Raw genomic sequence first — 17,106 nt, forward strand, 5'->3', positions numbered from 1 at the left:
ATGTGCCTCGCTATTCCCGATGTAATGCACGGCAGCATGGGAGAAATCTAGCAGGGATAAAAGCAGCTATTGAAAACCTGAACACAAATGCTGGAAGTGTAAGTGTGCTTCTGATTATTTAAATAAGAACAAATAAAGAAGGAAGAATAAAGAGGAAAGTGTTTGTCTGGAGCGCAGCGATGCCTGGAGACCTCTGCCACGTTCAGCGCGACATTGCGCTCAGCACGCTGCAAAGAATTAGCAAAAGATTGCGCCAGGAGGATTCGCACACCAAATAAGTCAATCAGTCAAATACAATCATCTGCGTTTTACAGCTGATGCTTGAGAAACAGAGAAAATTGAAGCGACTCGTCCGAGAACCGATTCCAGATTTGCTCAGGGCTCTGCGCACATCTCCACCTTTGAAAGCAGTGCCACGCTGGGAGAAGAAAGCGTTGGCTACCACCGAGGAGCGGGAGGTCACAAATTGGATGTCGTGTTGTGCTGCCGGTGGGATGGATCCTCGCTTCGCCAGTCCGCAGCCTGCAGTAGGGATGGCAAAGCGCACTGCGGGTGTCTCTGCATCGACTGATTGCATTCCACCCATGGCAGTGCTCCTGCAGCGGCAGGCAGCGACAGGGTGACGCTCGGGGTTAAGGATTTGCCGGTTTTAATCCTTGAAATGACAGCAGTTGGGGGGCGAATATCTATAGGATCCCAAATTGTAAATGACCACTTGCAAATGTCCTTTGACTCCAAAAAAGACAAGGCTTGAGTGCTTGAGAAGTGCTCTAAATTCAGATGGAAAGCCCCTTCTTTCCGACGAGGTGGCCGCAGGAGGCCACCACCGCTCACATACGCTGCTAGGGACTAGCTATTGCCATTGCCACGGGGGCTGGAAGCTTTGTAGACCGCCTCCAGTAGACCAAAGGTACAGAATAACACGACAGATTCATTCCAAGTCTTCCCTCAATTTTGTGCCGCCTGGTTATTTCCCTTTTGCACCTCAGAACACAGCGAAGGTCTTTCCTCAAAACCGTCGGCAGGTCAAGCAGGCAAAGCTGGATGCTTTGCTCTCCTTCTTCGCTTCAGCCACAGGATCCATATGTCATTCCTGGGATTAAACCCTGGCACCATTTGGAGTCAATGAGAGTTTTGCCAGTGATTTTCAAGGCAATGAGGATTTCATCCTTTGTTCATTCTGTGCCGGCTGGGCTAACGATGTTCAATTAGAAACTGCTCTTTGTTCTAGTGCAGTCAAGAGGATTTTTGCCAATGATGTGAATGAGCATTGGATAAAGCTTATGGCTAAATCCAGTCCTTATGCAGAAATCCATGGATCCTACTGAATTGCTTTTCTCCCAGTGAAATTAATGGGAGCTGTATGAGAACATCTAAGGGAAGATTTAGTTCCTGTTTGTAACAATATGTTACCCCCTGATACTGGGCCTGCTTTGAAATGTTTATTGTTAAATCCCTGTATTTTTCGTTATATCTCATTAAGAACATAATACATCCTTGGAAAGTACATTCTGAAAGGGTATTACAACAGGATTGGGATTCCTGTTTGTGAGACACTTTTAACTAGGGGGAAATTTCAAATTCAATTTACAGTAATGTCAAAGCACAATTAATATATAGGCAACGATAAGGGGAACATGCAGAAGTACACATTGATAGCAGTGCATCAACAAATAAACTTTTGGCGCTAGTAATTAGGTACACAAGATTATTATATGTTTAATTGACTAAAGTGACAATTTGGAATTACATCTAGTCACATTTAATTGGATTTGGAATCTCTAGAGGAAAGGAAACGGAGAGCAGTGTGGAGAGGCAGCCATAAAAGCAAACTGATTTTCTAAAGTCTGTTAAGACTCTGCATTAATATCCATTGCACAATAGTTTTTTAATATCCCTCACTCTAGAAAGAGTAATGCAATGATTGTCCCAGACAGTGAGAGTACTAAAGCATACTCAATTAGGTAGCAAGATAGCTGATTACTTTTAGTTTGGGGTTGGTTTTTTTAAGATACAGTTAATCAAAGGTGAACTGCGTCTGAATTTGCCATAGACAAGTGATATTCTCAGACTGCCAAGCTACAGGCTGTTATACAAGTTGACGCTGTCCTAGAAGAAATGTACTTACACATATTTCACCCACAAATACTTTAAAGCAAAAAAGAAAAGCCAGACTAAAATATTGCATGGCAGTCATTAAATATTTGCTCAGAGTAAAATATGGAAAAGCTACTAAAAGAAAATGTAGGCTTGTTTGCTTGCAGATAGTTTAGCTGGCTAAAAAAATGTTTACTAATGCTTGTCTTGAAGTTGGGCAAAGACTGAGACTTATGTGTAATCTTTTGATACAAACTTCGTGTTGCACTCTTTTAATATTACCTCCTTTAAATATTGCTATATACATCCTTCTCTCCCTGTACACTCATTTATTTTGCTTTTGTCATCAGGAGCACCATGATTGCTGACTATATGTACTGGCTGACAGGAGGCACTGAGCAGCATACAAGCAAGCTCATCAAACTGTATTGGCAGGTAAAAATTGATAGCCCAATGAGGAAGGAGGTGCCTATCTCACTATTAAGACCAAAATGAAGGATTATAGCTTAAAAGACTGCCGACAAAGGTAGCTCTTGGGCATATCAATCAACAGGACACTATATAGTACTACCGTATTTATAATGAAGCAGATTTTCTTGGACTAATTTTAAGGGCAAAATTCAAGGTTGTTAACCCTTGGCTCATACTTCAATTTTATGGACTGCTGTAAAATTTAATTCTGGATACTGCATAGTCCCCTAAGCTATTTTTTGTGAAGTCTTCCTACCTTAGTGACACTTCCCTTTTGCAATTTGCATGATACTAATCCTCTGACACCGTTCCAAACTCTTCAACCGGAAGGGGAGGAAAAAATGACTGTAACGAATGGTCTCAGAGGAACCTAAAGTGCTCTGTGAAGGATGGCTAGGTAAGACCCCAGTCTACAAAGATTACTTATGTGGGGAGTAGACCGTTGACTTCAATGAGACTCGTCTCTTTGAGTGATACTTATTTGAGATGGCTGTTCAGCCACATCAGCACAGATTTAAGTTTAAGGGTACCCCCTTCTGCTCCGAGGAGAGCTCTCACATAAACTTGGAGGTGAATGGATGCTTTGCTACATCCTTTGCTGGCAGAGGCCTATTGCTACAGGAGCTTCTCACTGCCAGTGGTGTCCCAGCCTTCACCCCCTCGGTTTCAATGCGACCAAAGTGCATTTCAGAGGGAGTACGGCATTTGGGCCTCCGGCGCTGGAAGACCCTTCTGCCTCCCAGAACAGACCTGGCCCTCAGGTCCTCCTTGTCCGTACAAGGAATTTCATGATACTAGGAACAACACGTGGCCCTTGCGATAAAATTTCAGGGTCTGATTCTGATCCCATTTGTTTTGGGATTATTCTGTGAGAACATCTGTGACGCCTGTACTTTATGTGAAGTGGTGCAAAATATGTCTGACATAAGCCGGCGTAATAAAGATCAGAATCTGGTCTTTTATCTTCGCTCACATGGTAAATTCTTCCTTTTTAAAACTATTATTAGTTGCATTCTTATTGGTAAAATGGAATAAATCTCAGTCCTGGGAGCTGCTGAATTTCAGTACTGCTGTGAGTGCAAAGTGCATCTCATTCAGAGAATTACCCACTGGGCTAGTGTTTGCAGTGCCTGTGAACTTTCTTATATGCTTTCCAGCAGAGAATTTCTTCTGTACAGAACAGTTTGATTTTTTTTTTCCCCACTGGGTCAGATTCATTTAAAATCTTGAGTTCACAAACAGGTTTTATGAAGGGGTCATTTCTTCGAATGGAATGTCTTTTTTTGTCTCTTAACACTGGTATCCATTGACTTCCTTTCTTGATGTCATGGACAGGAAGCTTCAAAGAATAAACCTTTAAAGGAGGAGCTGTCATAGCTGTCCTCTCCCCCAGGGGTTCAGACTGCCCTGCTATGTAACAGGGCCGAAAAAGTGGCCTGAAGGACAAGATTCATCATGGTGCCTCCTCATAGCGTCTAAACCAGGAGCTGTGCTTGGGCTACGGTGGGAATGAACCAGAACAGAAGTGGGGCTACTGAATCGCTTCCAGCCATTACCATCACCTTCTAGATAGCAAGGGCCAAAAGATTTTGGCAGTGGTAGGACTCTGGTTCACCTCTGCTTCGCTCCAGGGCTCACAGCTCATTTCTCTTCCTGAAGGAAAGGTCACGCGTGGGCCTCCTTGGACCCCCGTAGTACCAAGAGGCACCACCATGCTGCTTGTGCCCCATTCCCACTTCTTCTCTGCCTTTCTCCTGAACCTGAGTTGCTGTCATCTTTGTCTGCAGAAGCTTTGAAATGTCAGTAGAGATCTAACCATTTGTTTGATCCCCCACCGTGCTTGATTTTCACTGGGAGACAGCGATTGCTCTGCAATTTTGTGCCTTTTGTGCGTATGCCTTAGCGTGGGCTAGGCTAAGGATTCAGCGGTATCTATATGCTGACACACACGCAGTAGAGGCAGCTGGGTGCCCAGTACCGCTCCCACTCAAGTTAATAGCTAGCACTTAAGAAACGCTGTTCATGAAGATATATCCTCAGCACCAATAACAACCTTTTCCTTCCGAGCTGATGAGTTCTGTGCACTCAGCATCGGGGGTGACTTCAATGTCATTAGAGCACACAGCAACAATTATGCAGGATGATGTAGCGTGTGACACTGCACTGGGACTTTCCACCACAGAGAGACCAAGCCGAGGTGGCATAATCTTTTTTATTAATATTCTCTCTATTTCACGGTGTAAAGCTGAAAATAACTTGTCACGACTATACATGCTCATGTGCCTTTGTAACCAAAGCAACAGCTATTGATGCACGCTTTTCTTGCTAACTCCTCTGCCCCAGAACTCGCTAGCGTTGGCTCACAACCGTGAGCAAAATTTTGTGAGGAGGAAGGGAATAGATGGTGAACAGGATGGTTTTTTTTTTTTTACTTCTGTGAAGAAAGATTTTTAGATTAGATATCTCACTCTTTGCTTTGATCAGCGGGTCATGTATATAATCTTCCGGTGTGTCATTGACTACTTTTGTTTCTTCTGTTCATGGTTCTTTTAACCGCTGGAAAAGGCTTTTCCTCCTCACAGCCTGTCTTCTACTTCTTTCATGGCTTCAAAACATTGTATAGACCACTCGAATCCTTCAGCTGACGTCTTTACTGTAAAAAAATCGGGCCCTTAATTCATATCTGCAAAGCTCTTTATTATTTATCCTACTTCTAAATCACGGGGTTTTTCTCTCCTGATCTATTCCTCATGCTCAGAGCAGGCTTTATCTTGTATCTCCTTCGGTTTTCTTCTCCTGATTTTGGTTTTATACTTTCCTTTGAACTTCTTCCATCCCTGACATGAACTGCCAGAAGTCCTCTTTCTTCAACACTCTTCTTAAAACATCTTCAAATCGCTCCCTCGTCATTATTAACTTTTACATATTTCTTCTTCTTCAGCAGTAATCTGTTCCATGTGACTGTGTACCTCCTCTTAGGCACACTGCAAGGTTTCTACTGCCAGGTTTTTAAGGCCAGATGGGCTCATATTGATGAATTATCTGAATTCCTCCATAAAAACACCACATAATTGCACCTTTACCTCCCTACATTGGTGCCAAAAGAGGAAAGCAGAGACTGGTTTTGAGAAAGTTACCCAATCCCCATTTAAATAGTTTAATAATAGAATATTTACCATAATCCATCTAATAGATGATTTATTGCGTGGTTGTCCCCTGTTTCTCCCCCAATTTACAAACTGGGATCTCACTTGTCCAGTCCAAACTTTCAGCAATTTATATTATGCATTCATCTCTGAAAGCTTAAAGATCCTTCAGTACTTGTTATCTTCTCCCTGTATATGTACCTATGGATCATGATCAAGGCAACTTTAAATATTCTTTTTGATTAGCTTTTTGATTAGCTTTCTTTGATTATCCCCTTTAAAGTAAATCATCTATTTCTGGATCTTCTGTACAGCGCTATGTAATATCTAATGCCCTGTGTTGGTTTTGAATATTAATACCCACCTTCCATTCCACTCTGAGATAAAGGTATAATGCTGATGAGAGGTGAAAAAGTAATTTGCAATGGATAATACTATTCAGTAAGTGGGGCCTTTTTCTCTGTTCAAATATTTTATGCCACGGACTGAAAATATACATTCCAAGTTAACATATAATTAAATGGATGGGGTTTTTTTCATAACCCACTATAGAATATGCACTGGATGATTTGTGTATTGGCTGTTAGATTAAAAATAGGCGAGTTAAATAGAGTTCATCACAATAAATAATAATGTGAAAGTTATTAAATGTATTATGGTAGATATCTTCAGAGTGGTAGCAGCAAGACAAAGTTTAAACTTACTTGTTACTATAATCAGGTAAGCTCCCTAGCATTTGTTGTCAGCAATGCAATTTCTCAGCTGGCAATAGCAAAACAAACAATAGCCGAGACATTTCAACCCATAAAAGGACTCCCTCTCCAAACTGTCCAGTTTTACTCACGCCTTTGTAAACTGTATCCGCTGGCTAAAAACTGTGCAATATAAGCTGGATGTTTCATTCCATGAGCAAAAATATATCACACCTATACTACAATGTGAAAAACGCCCAACGTTGTTGAACATGAACTTTGCAAATATCTTGAAAGTCACAGCCTGATTTCACCAATACCTGGCACAGACATCTTAGTATAAAGCGCCTTTACTACCTAATTTATAAACATCTCAGGCTTAACTCATTAGCACACTACAAATTTAATTGCTTTTATTATTCCATTGTGAAAACCATGTAGCCTATTTTATACTAAAGGTTCGGCTCTAGCATCCGTCATGCACTTATCTCCAAAGTCAATCCCATCTAGGCAAAGTCTTACACTAAGTGCCATTGCACCAGCAACGCTTACATTGCAGGAACTAACAGAACCCCAGGAAGGCATTTCAAAGCTTGCAGGTTCATATCTGTATGCTTCCATAACCGCCTATATTAAAAGCCTTGATTCCATAACGTAGCCAATTTGTGTTTGCTACAGCTCAAATGAAGACCTCTAATTTGCGCTGGAGTCAACTGGGCTTTTAGCTTTAGTTCCAGTTCAACCCCAGTGTTTTGGCCAAGATTGCAGCCATCGCAGAGCTGCTCTCAGCACATTGAAAATATTGGCTCTGTGGCTGCGGCACATGGAGCTCACAAACTTGTGTTCCTGAGAATACTTCTGTCAGCTAAACTCAGCGTCACAGAGAAAGCTTCCAGTAGCACATGCATTGGCTGACATGGAGGTTTGGGTATTCAGACATTTGCTTTGCGCTCTCGTTGCCGTTATGAACATCAGGTGCTTCCAATTCAAAAATCTGGGCTGCTGCAAGCACAGAGCAATACGCACATCACACAATAAAGCAAATGATAACCCAGCCCTGCGAGGTGGCTGAACACCTACGGTGCAGCGATGAACACTGTCAACTCCTTTAGAGCTCAGCTTTATCTCACGCCTTGCGGGGTGACGATCCAAGGCAAGAAAGTTAAAAGGAAAAAGCTCTTGGTAGCCAAAACCTGTTCCGCGGTCTCAGCCGGTGACGAGGCCCGTCACCAATCCTGTGTGCTCACGCTTGACCCGTGTCCTGCTATGGAGCCGGAGGTTTCCAAGCTGGCAACAGCAGGGATGTTTTGCAATCCTCCTAATGGAATGACTGATAGGAGCTGACAGGCAGCCTCTCTGGGCAGCCTGGCCATCATATCACTGAGAAAATGTATTTCTCATTAATTCTTGAGGCTATTTTAGCAGATCATGCTGTGCCACACTTCACTGCAGAAAAGTCCCTTCTTTAATCAAATCTGGGGGAAAATCCCATTGAGGTCAATGACTGTTGGGTGTAGAGGCAGAAGTAAGTGCCTAATATGCCTAAGTCGGTATTGTCTCAGAGGTCTGTGGAGCTTGTTGCTGCTTTAAGAATTACTTTGGAATTTTCTCATGGCAGAAAAGAGATAACATTTCTCTTATCCCCCTTCATAAAAACCAATAGCTAATCCTCCTTCTTCTGTATCTATGGCCATTTTGAAGGACAACACTTGCCTTGAAGCACTGAACTTTTCATTTTCTCGTGGAAAATCGGGATGTAATGATTTTCCTCATCCTGCACATTAGAAGAACAAAAAGATTTTGGCCCGTAAGCAGGAAAATCAGTTCATTCTTAAGACACTGCACTGGTACCCAGATGATCCCAGTGCAGCTTCTGACCAGTTCATGGGTTTCCTATGTTCTCATTGCATCACGGCTGAAGCAACTTGTTAAAATTAAAACTGTTAACATTTTTTCAGGGCAGAATGGGCCTCTCCCTGTGTATGCCATTTTAGGGATTCAGACCTGTCTGGCTTTGGAATACACTATTTGTAAGACATAACTCTCAGTTGCAAAAAAACAGCTTCATTCCGCTCTCAGGTACACTAGTAAAAATATGGAGTAATTGAAAACTGGATTGAGAAGGCAAATAAAATAACATAACAGAGAGTTTCTATCATGTTTATACTGATTTGGGACCTGTTTATTGCTGTTGTTATTGCTGGTATTTCCATTCCAGAAACAATTCTACATGTACAAAACCAAGGAATTTAACATTTTTCTTGTATTCTTTCTTCTTTAATAATACCTACCTCCACATATTTTCTACGTACTTCTATTTTTTTGGTACCAGATCATTCATGGTAGAATAATTGTTGTTTGAATCCTACTTATATTTACATGCTAAGAGAAGTTATTAGTTTAAATGTCACAATTATTAAAACAGATGAATTAATTGTCTCTAATTTCAGGAAAGATGGATTTATTTAATACCAGCTAAATGTAATAGGGAACACATACCTTACCGTAGTTGGTAGCTGTTGAAATCCCGATATGAAGCAAAATACCAACCCAATTAGGGTTTTAACTGTTAACAGAGGCCCATAAATCATGTCTCAAAGATGTTCTACAGGAATAACCTGGCCAACAAAGCTCCAGACCATTTAAAAAACCCTACAGGGCAGCTCAAAAGTAATGTGCATATTTCACAGGTGGAATTTTCAATTCATTCTGGCTTTTACTGGGTCTCAAAACAGAGCTTTAAGATTTACAAAAGCAACCTGAGAAATCAGCATAGAAAACCAGCCACTTTGCACTGTTCTCAGGCCCTTATTGTTCCCTCGAGTTGCAAAGGTACTTAAGAAGTTAAACATTCATTATCGTCTTCCCTTTCTTTGTATACCATCTCCTTTCTTAGGGGAGATGAAGCTACCGGCAGGAGTTTGTGCTGTTCCCAGGATCATTACTGGTTATGTGGCTTTCCATCTGCACATCTGCTCTTGAAGAACTACAGAGGACATCACACAAAAAGAGATAAAGTCACTTTTCAGAAACATCTCTATATACAGTCAACTTGTCTTCTACTAAATTAGCAGCCATTCAGCCACATAAAGTAGTTTGCTATCGGAATGACTCCGGCATGATTTTTCGCTGCCCCTTTGAACAGTGCTGTCCATTTTGCAGGCTAACCACATCAGTCACCATCTCTGGCTGTCTGATTCATCTCTTCACATTTAAGTCAAGTTCCCAAAAGATGTTGAGCTCAGTGCTAGGAAGGACTGACATCTCCTTCAGTTAGTTTCTGCATTTTAGTTTTCTTTCCTTTTTTTTTTTTCCTTTTTTTTTCTCTTTTTGGGCTAAAAGCCCTGAAACCCCCCTACAGCAAGTATCCCACACTTCTGCCAGGAGCATTTCCTAGCCAGGGTCACTCCCTGTCTCGCAAGCACTTGCCTGAATCGCCAGATGGATGCAGCATCCATGCGTTGGCCGGTGGCTCCGACTACATCCACATAAAGCACTCAGCGATGCTCAACCTTTAGCTCTGCCTGTCTGAGTTAAGATGTCTCTCTGAGCCCAGGCTACCAAAGCTGTTCAACTCAGCACAGTTTATAATCCCCTTTCACAAAAAAACCCTGCCGTTTAAACTGTGACCCATTCCCGACATAGCAGGAGCCGTGCAGAGCTGACCCAACACCTGCCGAGGACTTGTGATGGAGAAAGGCTTCTCCCAGCGCTGGAAGGGCAGTCCCACTGCTCGGAGCAGTCACGGTGAATTGCCTTACTTGAATTAGGATATTTCTCACCACGAAAACTCCCTTCTCCTTAAGAAAGGGGCAATATTAACAAAACCGGTTAAAAGCTGCGGGTTTGGCCAATAGCCTCACATAGAGGATAACCGGCCCGTTCACGGGGAGCGGTTCTTGGACCCGCTACCCCACTGCCCCATTGCGGATTTACGCCTGCCTCTGTTACCACACCAAGGGAGCGTGTCTGCCCCGTAGCTAGCTGGGTGGGCGAGAGCCTGCCAGCACGGCACGGCAGTCACGCTGACCGTCCGAGGGAGCTCGGCTCGCTCCGCTGGACCGGCGCTGCTCCCGTCGCAGCGTCCCAGGGAGTCGCAAGGTCCCGGCCGGGGCAGGGGTAGGTGGCCCAGGCTAGGAGCCACCTCCGCAGGGATGCTTGGAGCTGGAGCTGCCGCCTGGTACGGATACGCACGGCGGATACCGATGGCAGCAACCCGTGATCTGAGCGGTAAGAGGGGCTCGCCTTGTCGATGCTCCGGACCGTAGAATCGACCTTGCAAAGCAAATATAGCCTCTGTTTCCTTGGTCTCAGAGTCGCTCCACCATAGCAAAGAAACACTGAAATCCTCAACATTTTTCCCTGTGCTGAGACGAAAGGCTAAGGTCCTCGGTCGGTAGCAAGCGATATAAGAGCTGAGGACTCCCGCGGCACTCTCCGTGCACGTGAGTTTGTGAGACCGGAGGATGGGCTTGCGGGCAGAGAGCTTGCCTGAACCAGAATTGCTTTTCCACCTTTGTGCTCAGTCCCCGCTTTCCCACCTGCCGGCATCACGGACAGGGAGCTTCAAGAGCAGCCTCCAGCCTTTTCCATTCTCTATGTATTCTGGGGTTTTTCTTTAATGAATAGCAATGTCTTTGGAAGGATATAAAGCGTGGATTTCTTTTCTCCTAAAACATAAGAATATACTTATTAGAGTATCAAACAGATCTTGAAGCCTAAGGTAACCCATCTGCAATACCTCTGCCTTTCAGAAGTCAGCAGAACACACGGCTCTATTGCTGTGGCGCTGTGCAAATCCGCTTTCAAAATACCCCGCGTACAAAATAACTCGCAGAGACTTAAATACGTTAATAACTTAAGAACCTAAATAAGCTGATATTTGGTGTGACCTACATTAATGGGGAGGCATTACATGGCAGATAAGCAGAAAGTTCTCATCTATTGTATAATACATGATTTATTCATACCACAAACATATTGAGAAAAGGATATGCTCTGGCATTCTGTCTACTTATTTTTCCCGCAGAAAAAAAAATAAAAATGATGTAAGAAGATCATGCTGGTGAGAAGATACTCATATCACAACAGCAGCAGACTTAGACTGCCAGATACTTCTTTATGGTTGGAAAGATATAGAGAAAAGCGCATAGGTTGCACCGCAGTGCACCCATAATTCTAACTACCAGCCTAAGAGCGGAAGCAGTTCATAGAAGAGGCTAATGGCTTTACTCTGACTGATATCATTGCATTAATAAAAATCATCAATAAAAGCATCAATTCCTGCTGTACTGTAAATGAGACAGTGGCTGAGTGTGCACTGCAGCTGCAAGATAAGGTACTAGAAAGATATCTAAATTTTTGGCTAATTCTAGATGTCAAGATAATTGGATTTTCCAAATTAAACCTTTCTGTAGTTAAAGAGGATTAAGGTTAGGGACTGTAGCAGGGAAAGCTACTGTCACTGTTATGAAGAATTTTTTGCTACAGTGCCATTTTTCTTCTTCTATGTCTGCTCTAAGCAGGCAAAATGGCAAGAGCTTCATAAAAATATTGAAGTAGTTCTATCATTTGCCATCAAAAGTTGGCACAGGAAAGCTTTGTTTCTTGTGCATCTACCTATTCATTTTATGAGCTCTTAACAGAATTTTAGTGGGTGTTGAAGGGACAATATAAGATTGTTTAGGCTAAAGTTTAGGTTTTATTAAAAGGTCTGTGAAATGTAACATTACTAGATAGGGCAGAATGTAAGGATGCTGCAGAGCCAAGGTGCTCAGAGAAGAGGAGTATGTGGCGTTGAGTCAAATACATGTTTAAACCCTCGATCAAGACAAAGTTTGTTATTTAGGAATGTCTTTTGGCTTTTTAATTGTCATGATAGCAAAGTACATCCCTCAAACCTTGGGAACGCTTGTGTTTCATGAAGGAATTAATTGGTATTTTAATAGAAGTGCTGACAATATAAATACTCCTTGAGACACTTTGTCTCCAGATGGTTTCTCTGCAGACTTTCTCTGATTCCCCACACTTCCAAAACAGGGATATAAACCTCCTCACATAGCAGAGCATGAGTCAGTCCCATAACTACAAAAAGAAATCTTCCCCATAATCAGATTACTCTGCAGCCTCTTCTCAAGCGAGTTCTTGCATCTTTGCCGAAGCAATAGATTTTGTCCACTGCTGAGGTAAACCACCAAATTCAGTGGGCTCCTGTCAATCATAGTCCTTACGTTATTTTACATTGCTAGAGGAGCTCTTTCTTACAGTTTAAGGTCATCTCAAGGACTTCACTTTTTCTAACTCTGCTGGAATTGAAGGCTGGAGCGTAGCACCATGTGATGAGATATCACTGCAGACCTCGCTCGCAACATACGCAAAAAAAAAAAAAAAAAAAAATCTTTCTTTATCATCTTTATCAGTTTAGCAGCTACCCCCATACTCCTGAAAGAGCCTGATGCTTCTTCCACTCTGAGGCCAGAACAGCAACATCCTCCCTGGTGTATCTGAGAGGACATTGCAGAAAGGACCCTCTAGATGCAAAGACACCAAAACGCATGCAAGTGGGAAAAAACAATTGTCCTGTCCTCTCTGCAAGGACTTTCAAGAAAGTCCATTGGAGCCCTTGCAATCCTCTCCACAGTGTCACTATATCTTGAGTAGCTGCACGGTGTACGGCACAACAGATGATGTTCTGTAGCATCCCAGTTTCCTGGACAGATTGCCAGATACTCATCTATGGGTACGGACTTCAGTGCATAAAGGCTTAAGCAGAAAAATCCTTAGGGATTTCATCGTATAAAGTTTTCTCCTCCAAAGTTTTTATGGGCTGAAGTTTTATATCCTTAAAGACTTTACCCCATAAAAATCCAAGAGGATAATAAAACAAATAGCATCTATGTCCAGGGTCAGTAGCTTGGGGAAAAAAAATGCTCTTGGGTAATAATAATACCTTCAGTAGCAGTATTGACCAGAAACTACAGATCTATTCTTTTCCCCGTTGGCTGACATTTTACCATTATTGCCCTCTGAGCTAGTCACTATCTGCGTGCTGTGCAGAGTAGCCATGGGTACATGGCAATGCAGAGGTATTATAGGCCTGACTTTGAACCGTTCTTGAGGATGATAAAGCCAAAAGTGAACTTTGCAGGCAGAATACAGAGCTCGTCTGGTCCAGCCGCTCACATTTTCATCTCGCTGCCTCACTCTATGTACTTTAAATCTGAAGCGTATGGATACACCCAAAACCACATTCACATGCTCATATTCATCCACATTAGGAAATGGCTGCCAAACTATAGAAAATAAACAGAATACCCAACATCTCACACAAAATCAGGCCGACCTAATTCTGTGCCTATATTTACACACGAAATTCAGTAAAACTTGAACAAGTAGGCCTCTGCCTTTTTAAAAATGTACCTTGGAAAGCTAGATTGGTACCATTGTTTTGCTACTGATCCTCTAAGGGCCCTGAATGACAAGATAATTAAAGTCCATAGAAATATGAAATCCTAAAATCACTTTCCTATAAATCAGTGCAGACTGGTAAGTATTCCTGCAGGGAGGAACGGGTGCGGATCCATTCATGGGCCCCCGAGCTCTTGGCAGGAGGACACACTTGCTATTTTCTGGTCTGATACCTCCAGATCTGTGGCATTAACCACGGATAACACGGCTGTGCCCGTGGAAAGCTGGAACTCCTCCTCACCAGGGGGGAACGTTATTACTGCCCCAGGTGGTCATGATACTATTACACACATTTGAAGCTTTTTAATTTTTCAGGCCTAAGTACAGGCCACTCCAGACTGCTTCCATTCCAGTAAATGCAGGATAATGGGTTGACTAATACAGTAATCTAAAACATAAAGAGATCCCCAGTGATACCCTTGACATCCAGGCAGAGTATTCAGTGTAAGAGCACTCAGGGTGCACGTACTGCAGCCTATCCCAATATCTGCTCAAAACAATTATAGCATTTCTATGGTATTTCTGCACACCCCATACCAATAAACAGGATGGAAATAAACTGGCATAAGACTGTACCAGAGGACCTCTTGTCTAAAGCCATTAAAGAGAAGGACAAGGATACTTAACTAGTTGGCACTCTCAGCCTTCCATTCTGGGTTGGTGGGAGCAGTCATCAGCTAAACAAATGACTCACAGAGGCACACTATGTCTTGGATAATTTTACATAGGTGGAGGATAGACTGGAGAACAAAAGTGAGGACTTGTCGATAAAACACCAAGCTAGTCCCACAATGATACCTTCTGTGAATCACTGCAGTGTGTAAGGTGATCTGGGAGATTCATACACCCTGTTAAAAAATATACATCTTTTCTTCTCATGCTTTTCTGACCATCTCTATTAACTTTGTGTTAGTAGTGTCACTATTAACCTTGTTTACGCTTTTGCCAAGATACATTAATGAAGCCTTGCAGTTCCCCCAGTTTCCAGAAAGGACGGCCCATGTCAAGAAGACAAAAACCTTTGTTAGCAACAGATGCGGCCAAAGCAGCGCCGAACGTGATCTTACCCAAACCCCAACCCAGGAGGGACTGCAGCTCAACCTCCCTCGCACTGATCGATAAGAGTACCGAGCAAGGCTGTTTCCAGGCTGGTAGCTCCTCCTGGCAGTTCCAGCACCAGTTCATTGGGGTCCACTGAGTGTGAAATCCACCTCTCCGCGTCAGATCAGCGCAATGCATCATCTGAGTCATTTTTAAGGGATGACAAGGTTCATAAGCTTCGTGTTGCCCTCTGCACAGGAGTGAATTTTACTCTTAATGCAAATGGTGTTTAAACGCAATATTTTAAGACTAATATTCCGTATAGGCACAGTGTCTGATTCACGCCAACCCAAGGGGTAATACAAATGCTTAGTATTGTTTAACCAGCTCCCAAGGACTGAATAAAAGCCTCAGATAAAAGATGTGACCTTCAGAGAGCATGGAATCACTTTTTCTTTTCATCTAAAAGATAATTTATCTAATACTTTTCTCCTCATTGAAGACATAGGCTCGCTGCACTGAAAACTGTTTACAAATGTTCTTTCTCCATTAAATTGATTTTCTGAGTATAGTAGGCAGTGTTTTCTGGAACTAATTTAAATTCCCCTCTAATTAATATTCAAGACTAAAATATGTTATCTTTGCATGACTGTGCAATTATTAAAGGGAAAATATCATCTGTGAAAGTAATTATTTTTCTTTTTTTTTTTTTAACTAGCCATTAACCAACATGAAATGTATCATTTCTTTGCCTTTTTTAGGCTATGATTGAAGAAGCTATCGCTAGAGAAGTATCCTTTTCAGTTATGTACACACCATGTGTGACAGAAGTCAAGGCTGACAAAATAAACAAGATAAAGGACTTGTTTGCTAAAAAGCACCCTGATTACGTGGAGCACATATATACAGGTAACAGCAGATTTCACATGCTCTTAAGCACTGTATACTGTTTGCGTGTGTGTGTCTGACTCAAAAAGTGTTTGAGAGAGGCTGGAGCTTGAGCTCCAGACATTTCTACACTTCTGCAGGGGGAAAATTAACTTCTGAGGTTTGCTCTATGATTATACATGATTTAGGTAATCAAATCAGTACTTAGGCGAAGTACAGACTTTACACTGAAAATCCCCATAAAGATGATTTTTACCCATGAAGCCCCATGTTTCCATTGTTGAATTTCATTACTGCAACTAATCTTTTGTTCAAAGGTAGATTTTCCATGTATTGTGGTGACAGCGAGACCCAAGTTCATTCCCATCTCCATGGATATCCATCGGTCGCCGATGGTCATCCCCACAGCAGAGCCTTCGCTTTCCAAAAACATCCTCCCTTTTATGAGCACTAATGGACTGATCACCACCTTTGAGAGCATCTTAACTGCGGGGATGGGAATAGATAGCCAGGTTTCCTTTAGCCTGTTGAAGACAAGTAGGTTCCAGAGTGAACAAGGGCTTTGCAGAGCCCGTTGTCATCTCCTGGCAGAGTGAACTCAAATAGCATCTCCTGGAGTAAACAGATGTTTAAATTCTGATGACCACAGCCTTATTTCAAGAGGAGTGGTCATGACATTTTGGCAAAAAGGGAGGCAGGGGGACAAAAGGCATTTCTAACTATCATTATCCTGGTGACTTGGAACATAGTCGACCCTGATAACGCTTGGCTTCGAGCTGATGATTGAGACACATAAAGGGAAAAATACATTTCTCAGGTCAAATTCTGGAAAGCCTTTATCTTCGTCACACAAACTAGATGTGTAGCTCACCGCTCACTGCTGCTTCCAGCAAGGTGGTCTGAAAGGCTGAGGTGCTGCCCACTCCCTGCAAGAGTTACACCCAGGTCAGAGATGATGGCTTAGTCCTTCCACCACCACTGAGCTCCAGCACTCTGCAGATAAATAAGGCTTCCAAAAGGATTACACATTGCGTCTTTGGGGAGGAAAAGAAAATCTATTTGAAAAGCACAAATAGGAATTAGGAGACCGAGTGTTTACCACAAAACTGTGCAAATATTTAACGCAAGTAAACTTGGTTTTTTCATTTTTGTTTTGCTTTAGGAAACCAGTGCAAAACTAGATTGTGTTTTGCAAGTTGCAGACTACCCATGTATTGGGTTTCTGGCAGTAGCTTTGGGGTTGTTCGCAGAGGGAGAATGAGGACTTGCCTATCACGGAGGTTCTAAAATCCCTGTCTACCGTT

At 42.5% G+C, this 17,106-nt stretch overlaps 1 protein-coding gene across 1 annotated transcript in view; it reads left to right on the top strand.

The window, feature by feature from the left end:
* The window catches only part of SPATA16 (spermatogenesis associated 16), a 98,400-nt gene that overhangs the window by 53,143 nt on the left and 28,151 nt on the right, over positions 1-17,106 (top strand). Inside the window, 2 exon segments of the mRNA XM_052803984.1 lie at positions 2,448-2,532; positions 15,676-15,823. Of these exon segments, the coding sequence (XP_052659944.1) occupies positions 2,448-2,532; positions 15,676-15,823 (233 nt within the window).

Source organism: Harpia harpyja, chromosome 12 (assembly GCF_026419915.1).
Source record: "Harpia harpyja isolate bHarHar1 chromosome 12, bHarHar1 primary haplotype, whole genome shotgun sequence".
Classification (NCBI taxonomy): domain Eukaryota; kingdom Metazoa; phylum Chordata; class Aves; order Accipitriformes; family Accipitridae; genus Harpia; species Harpia harpyja.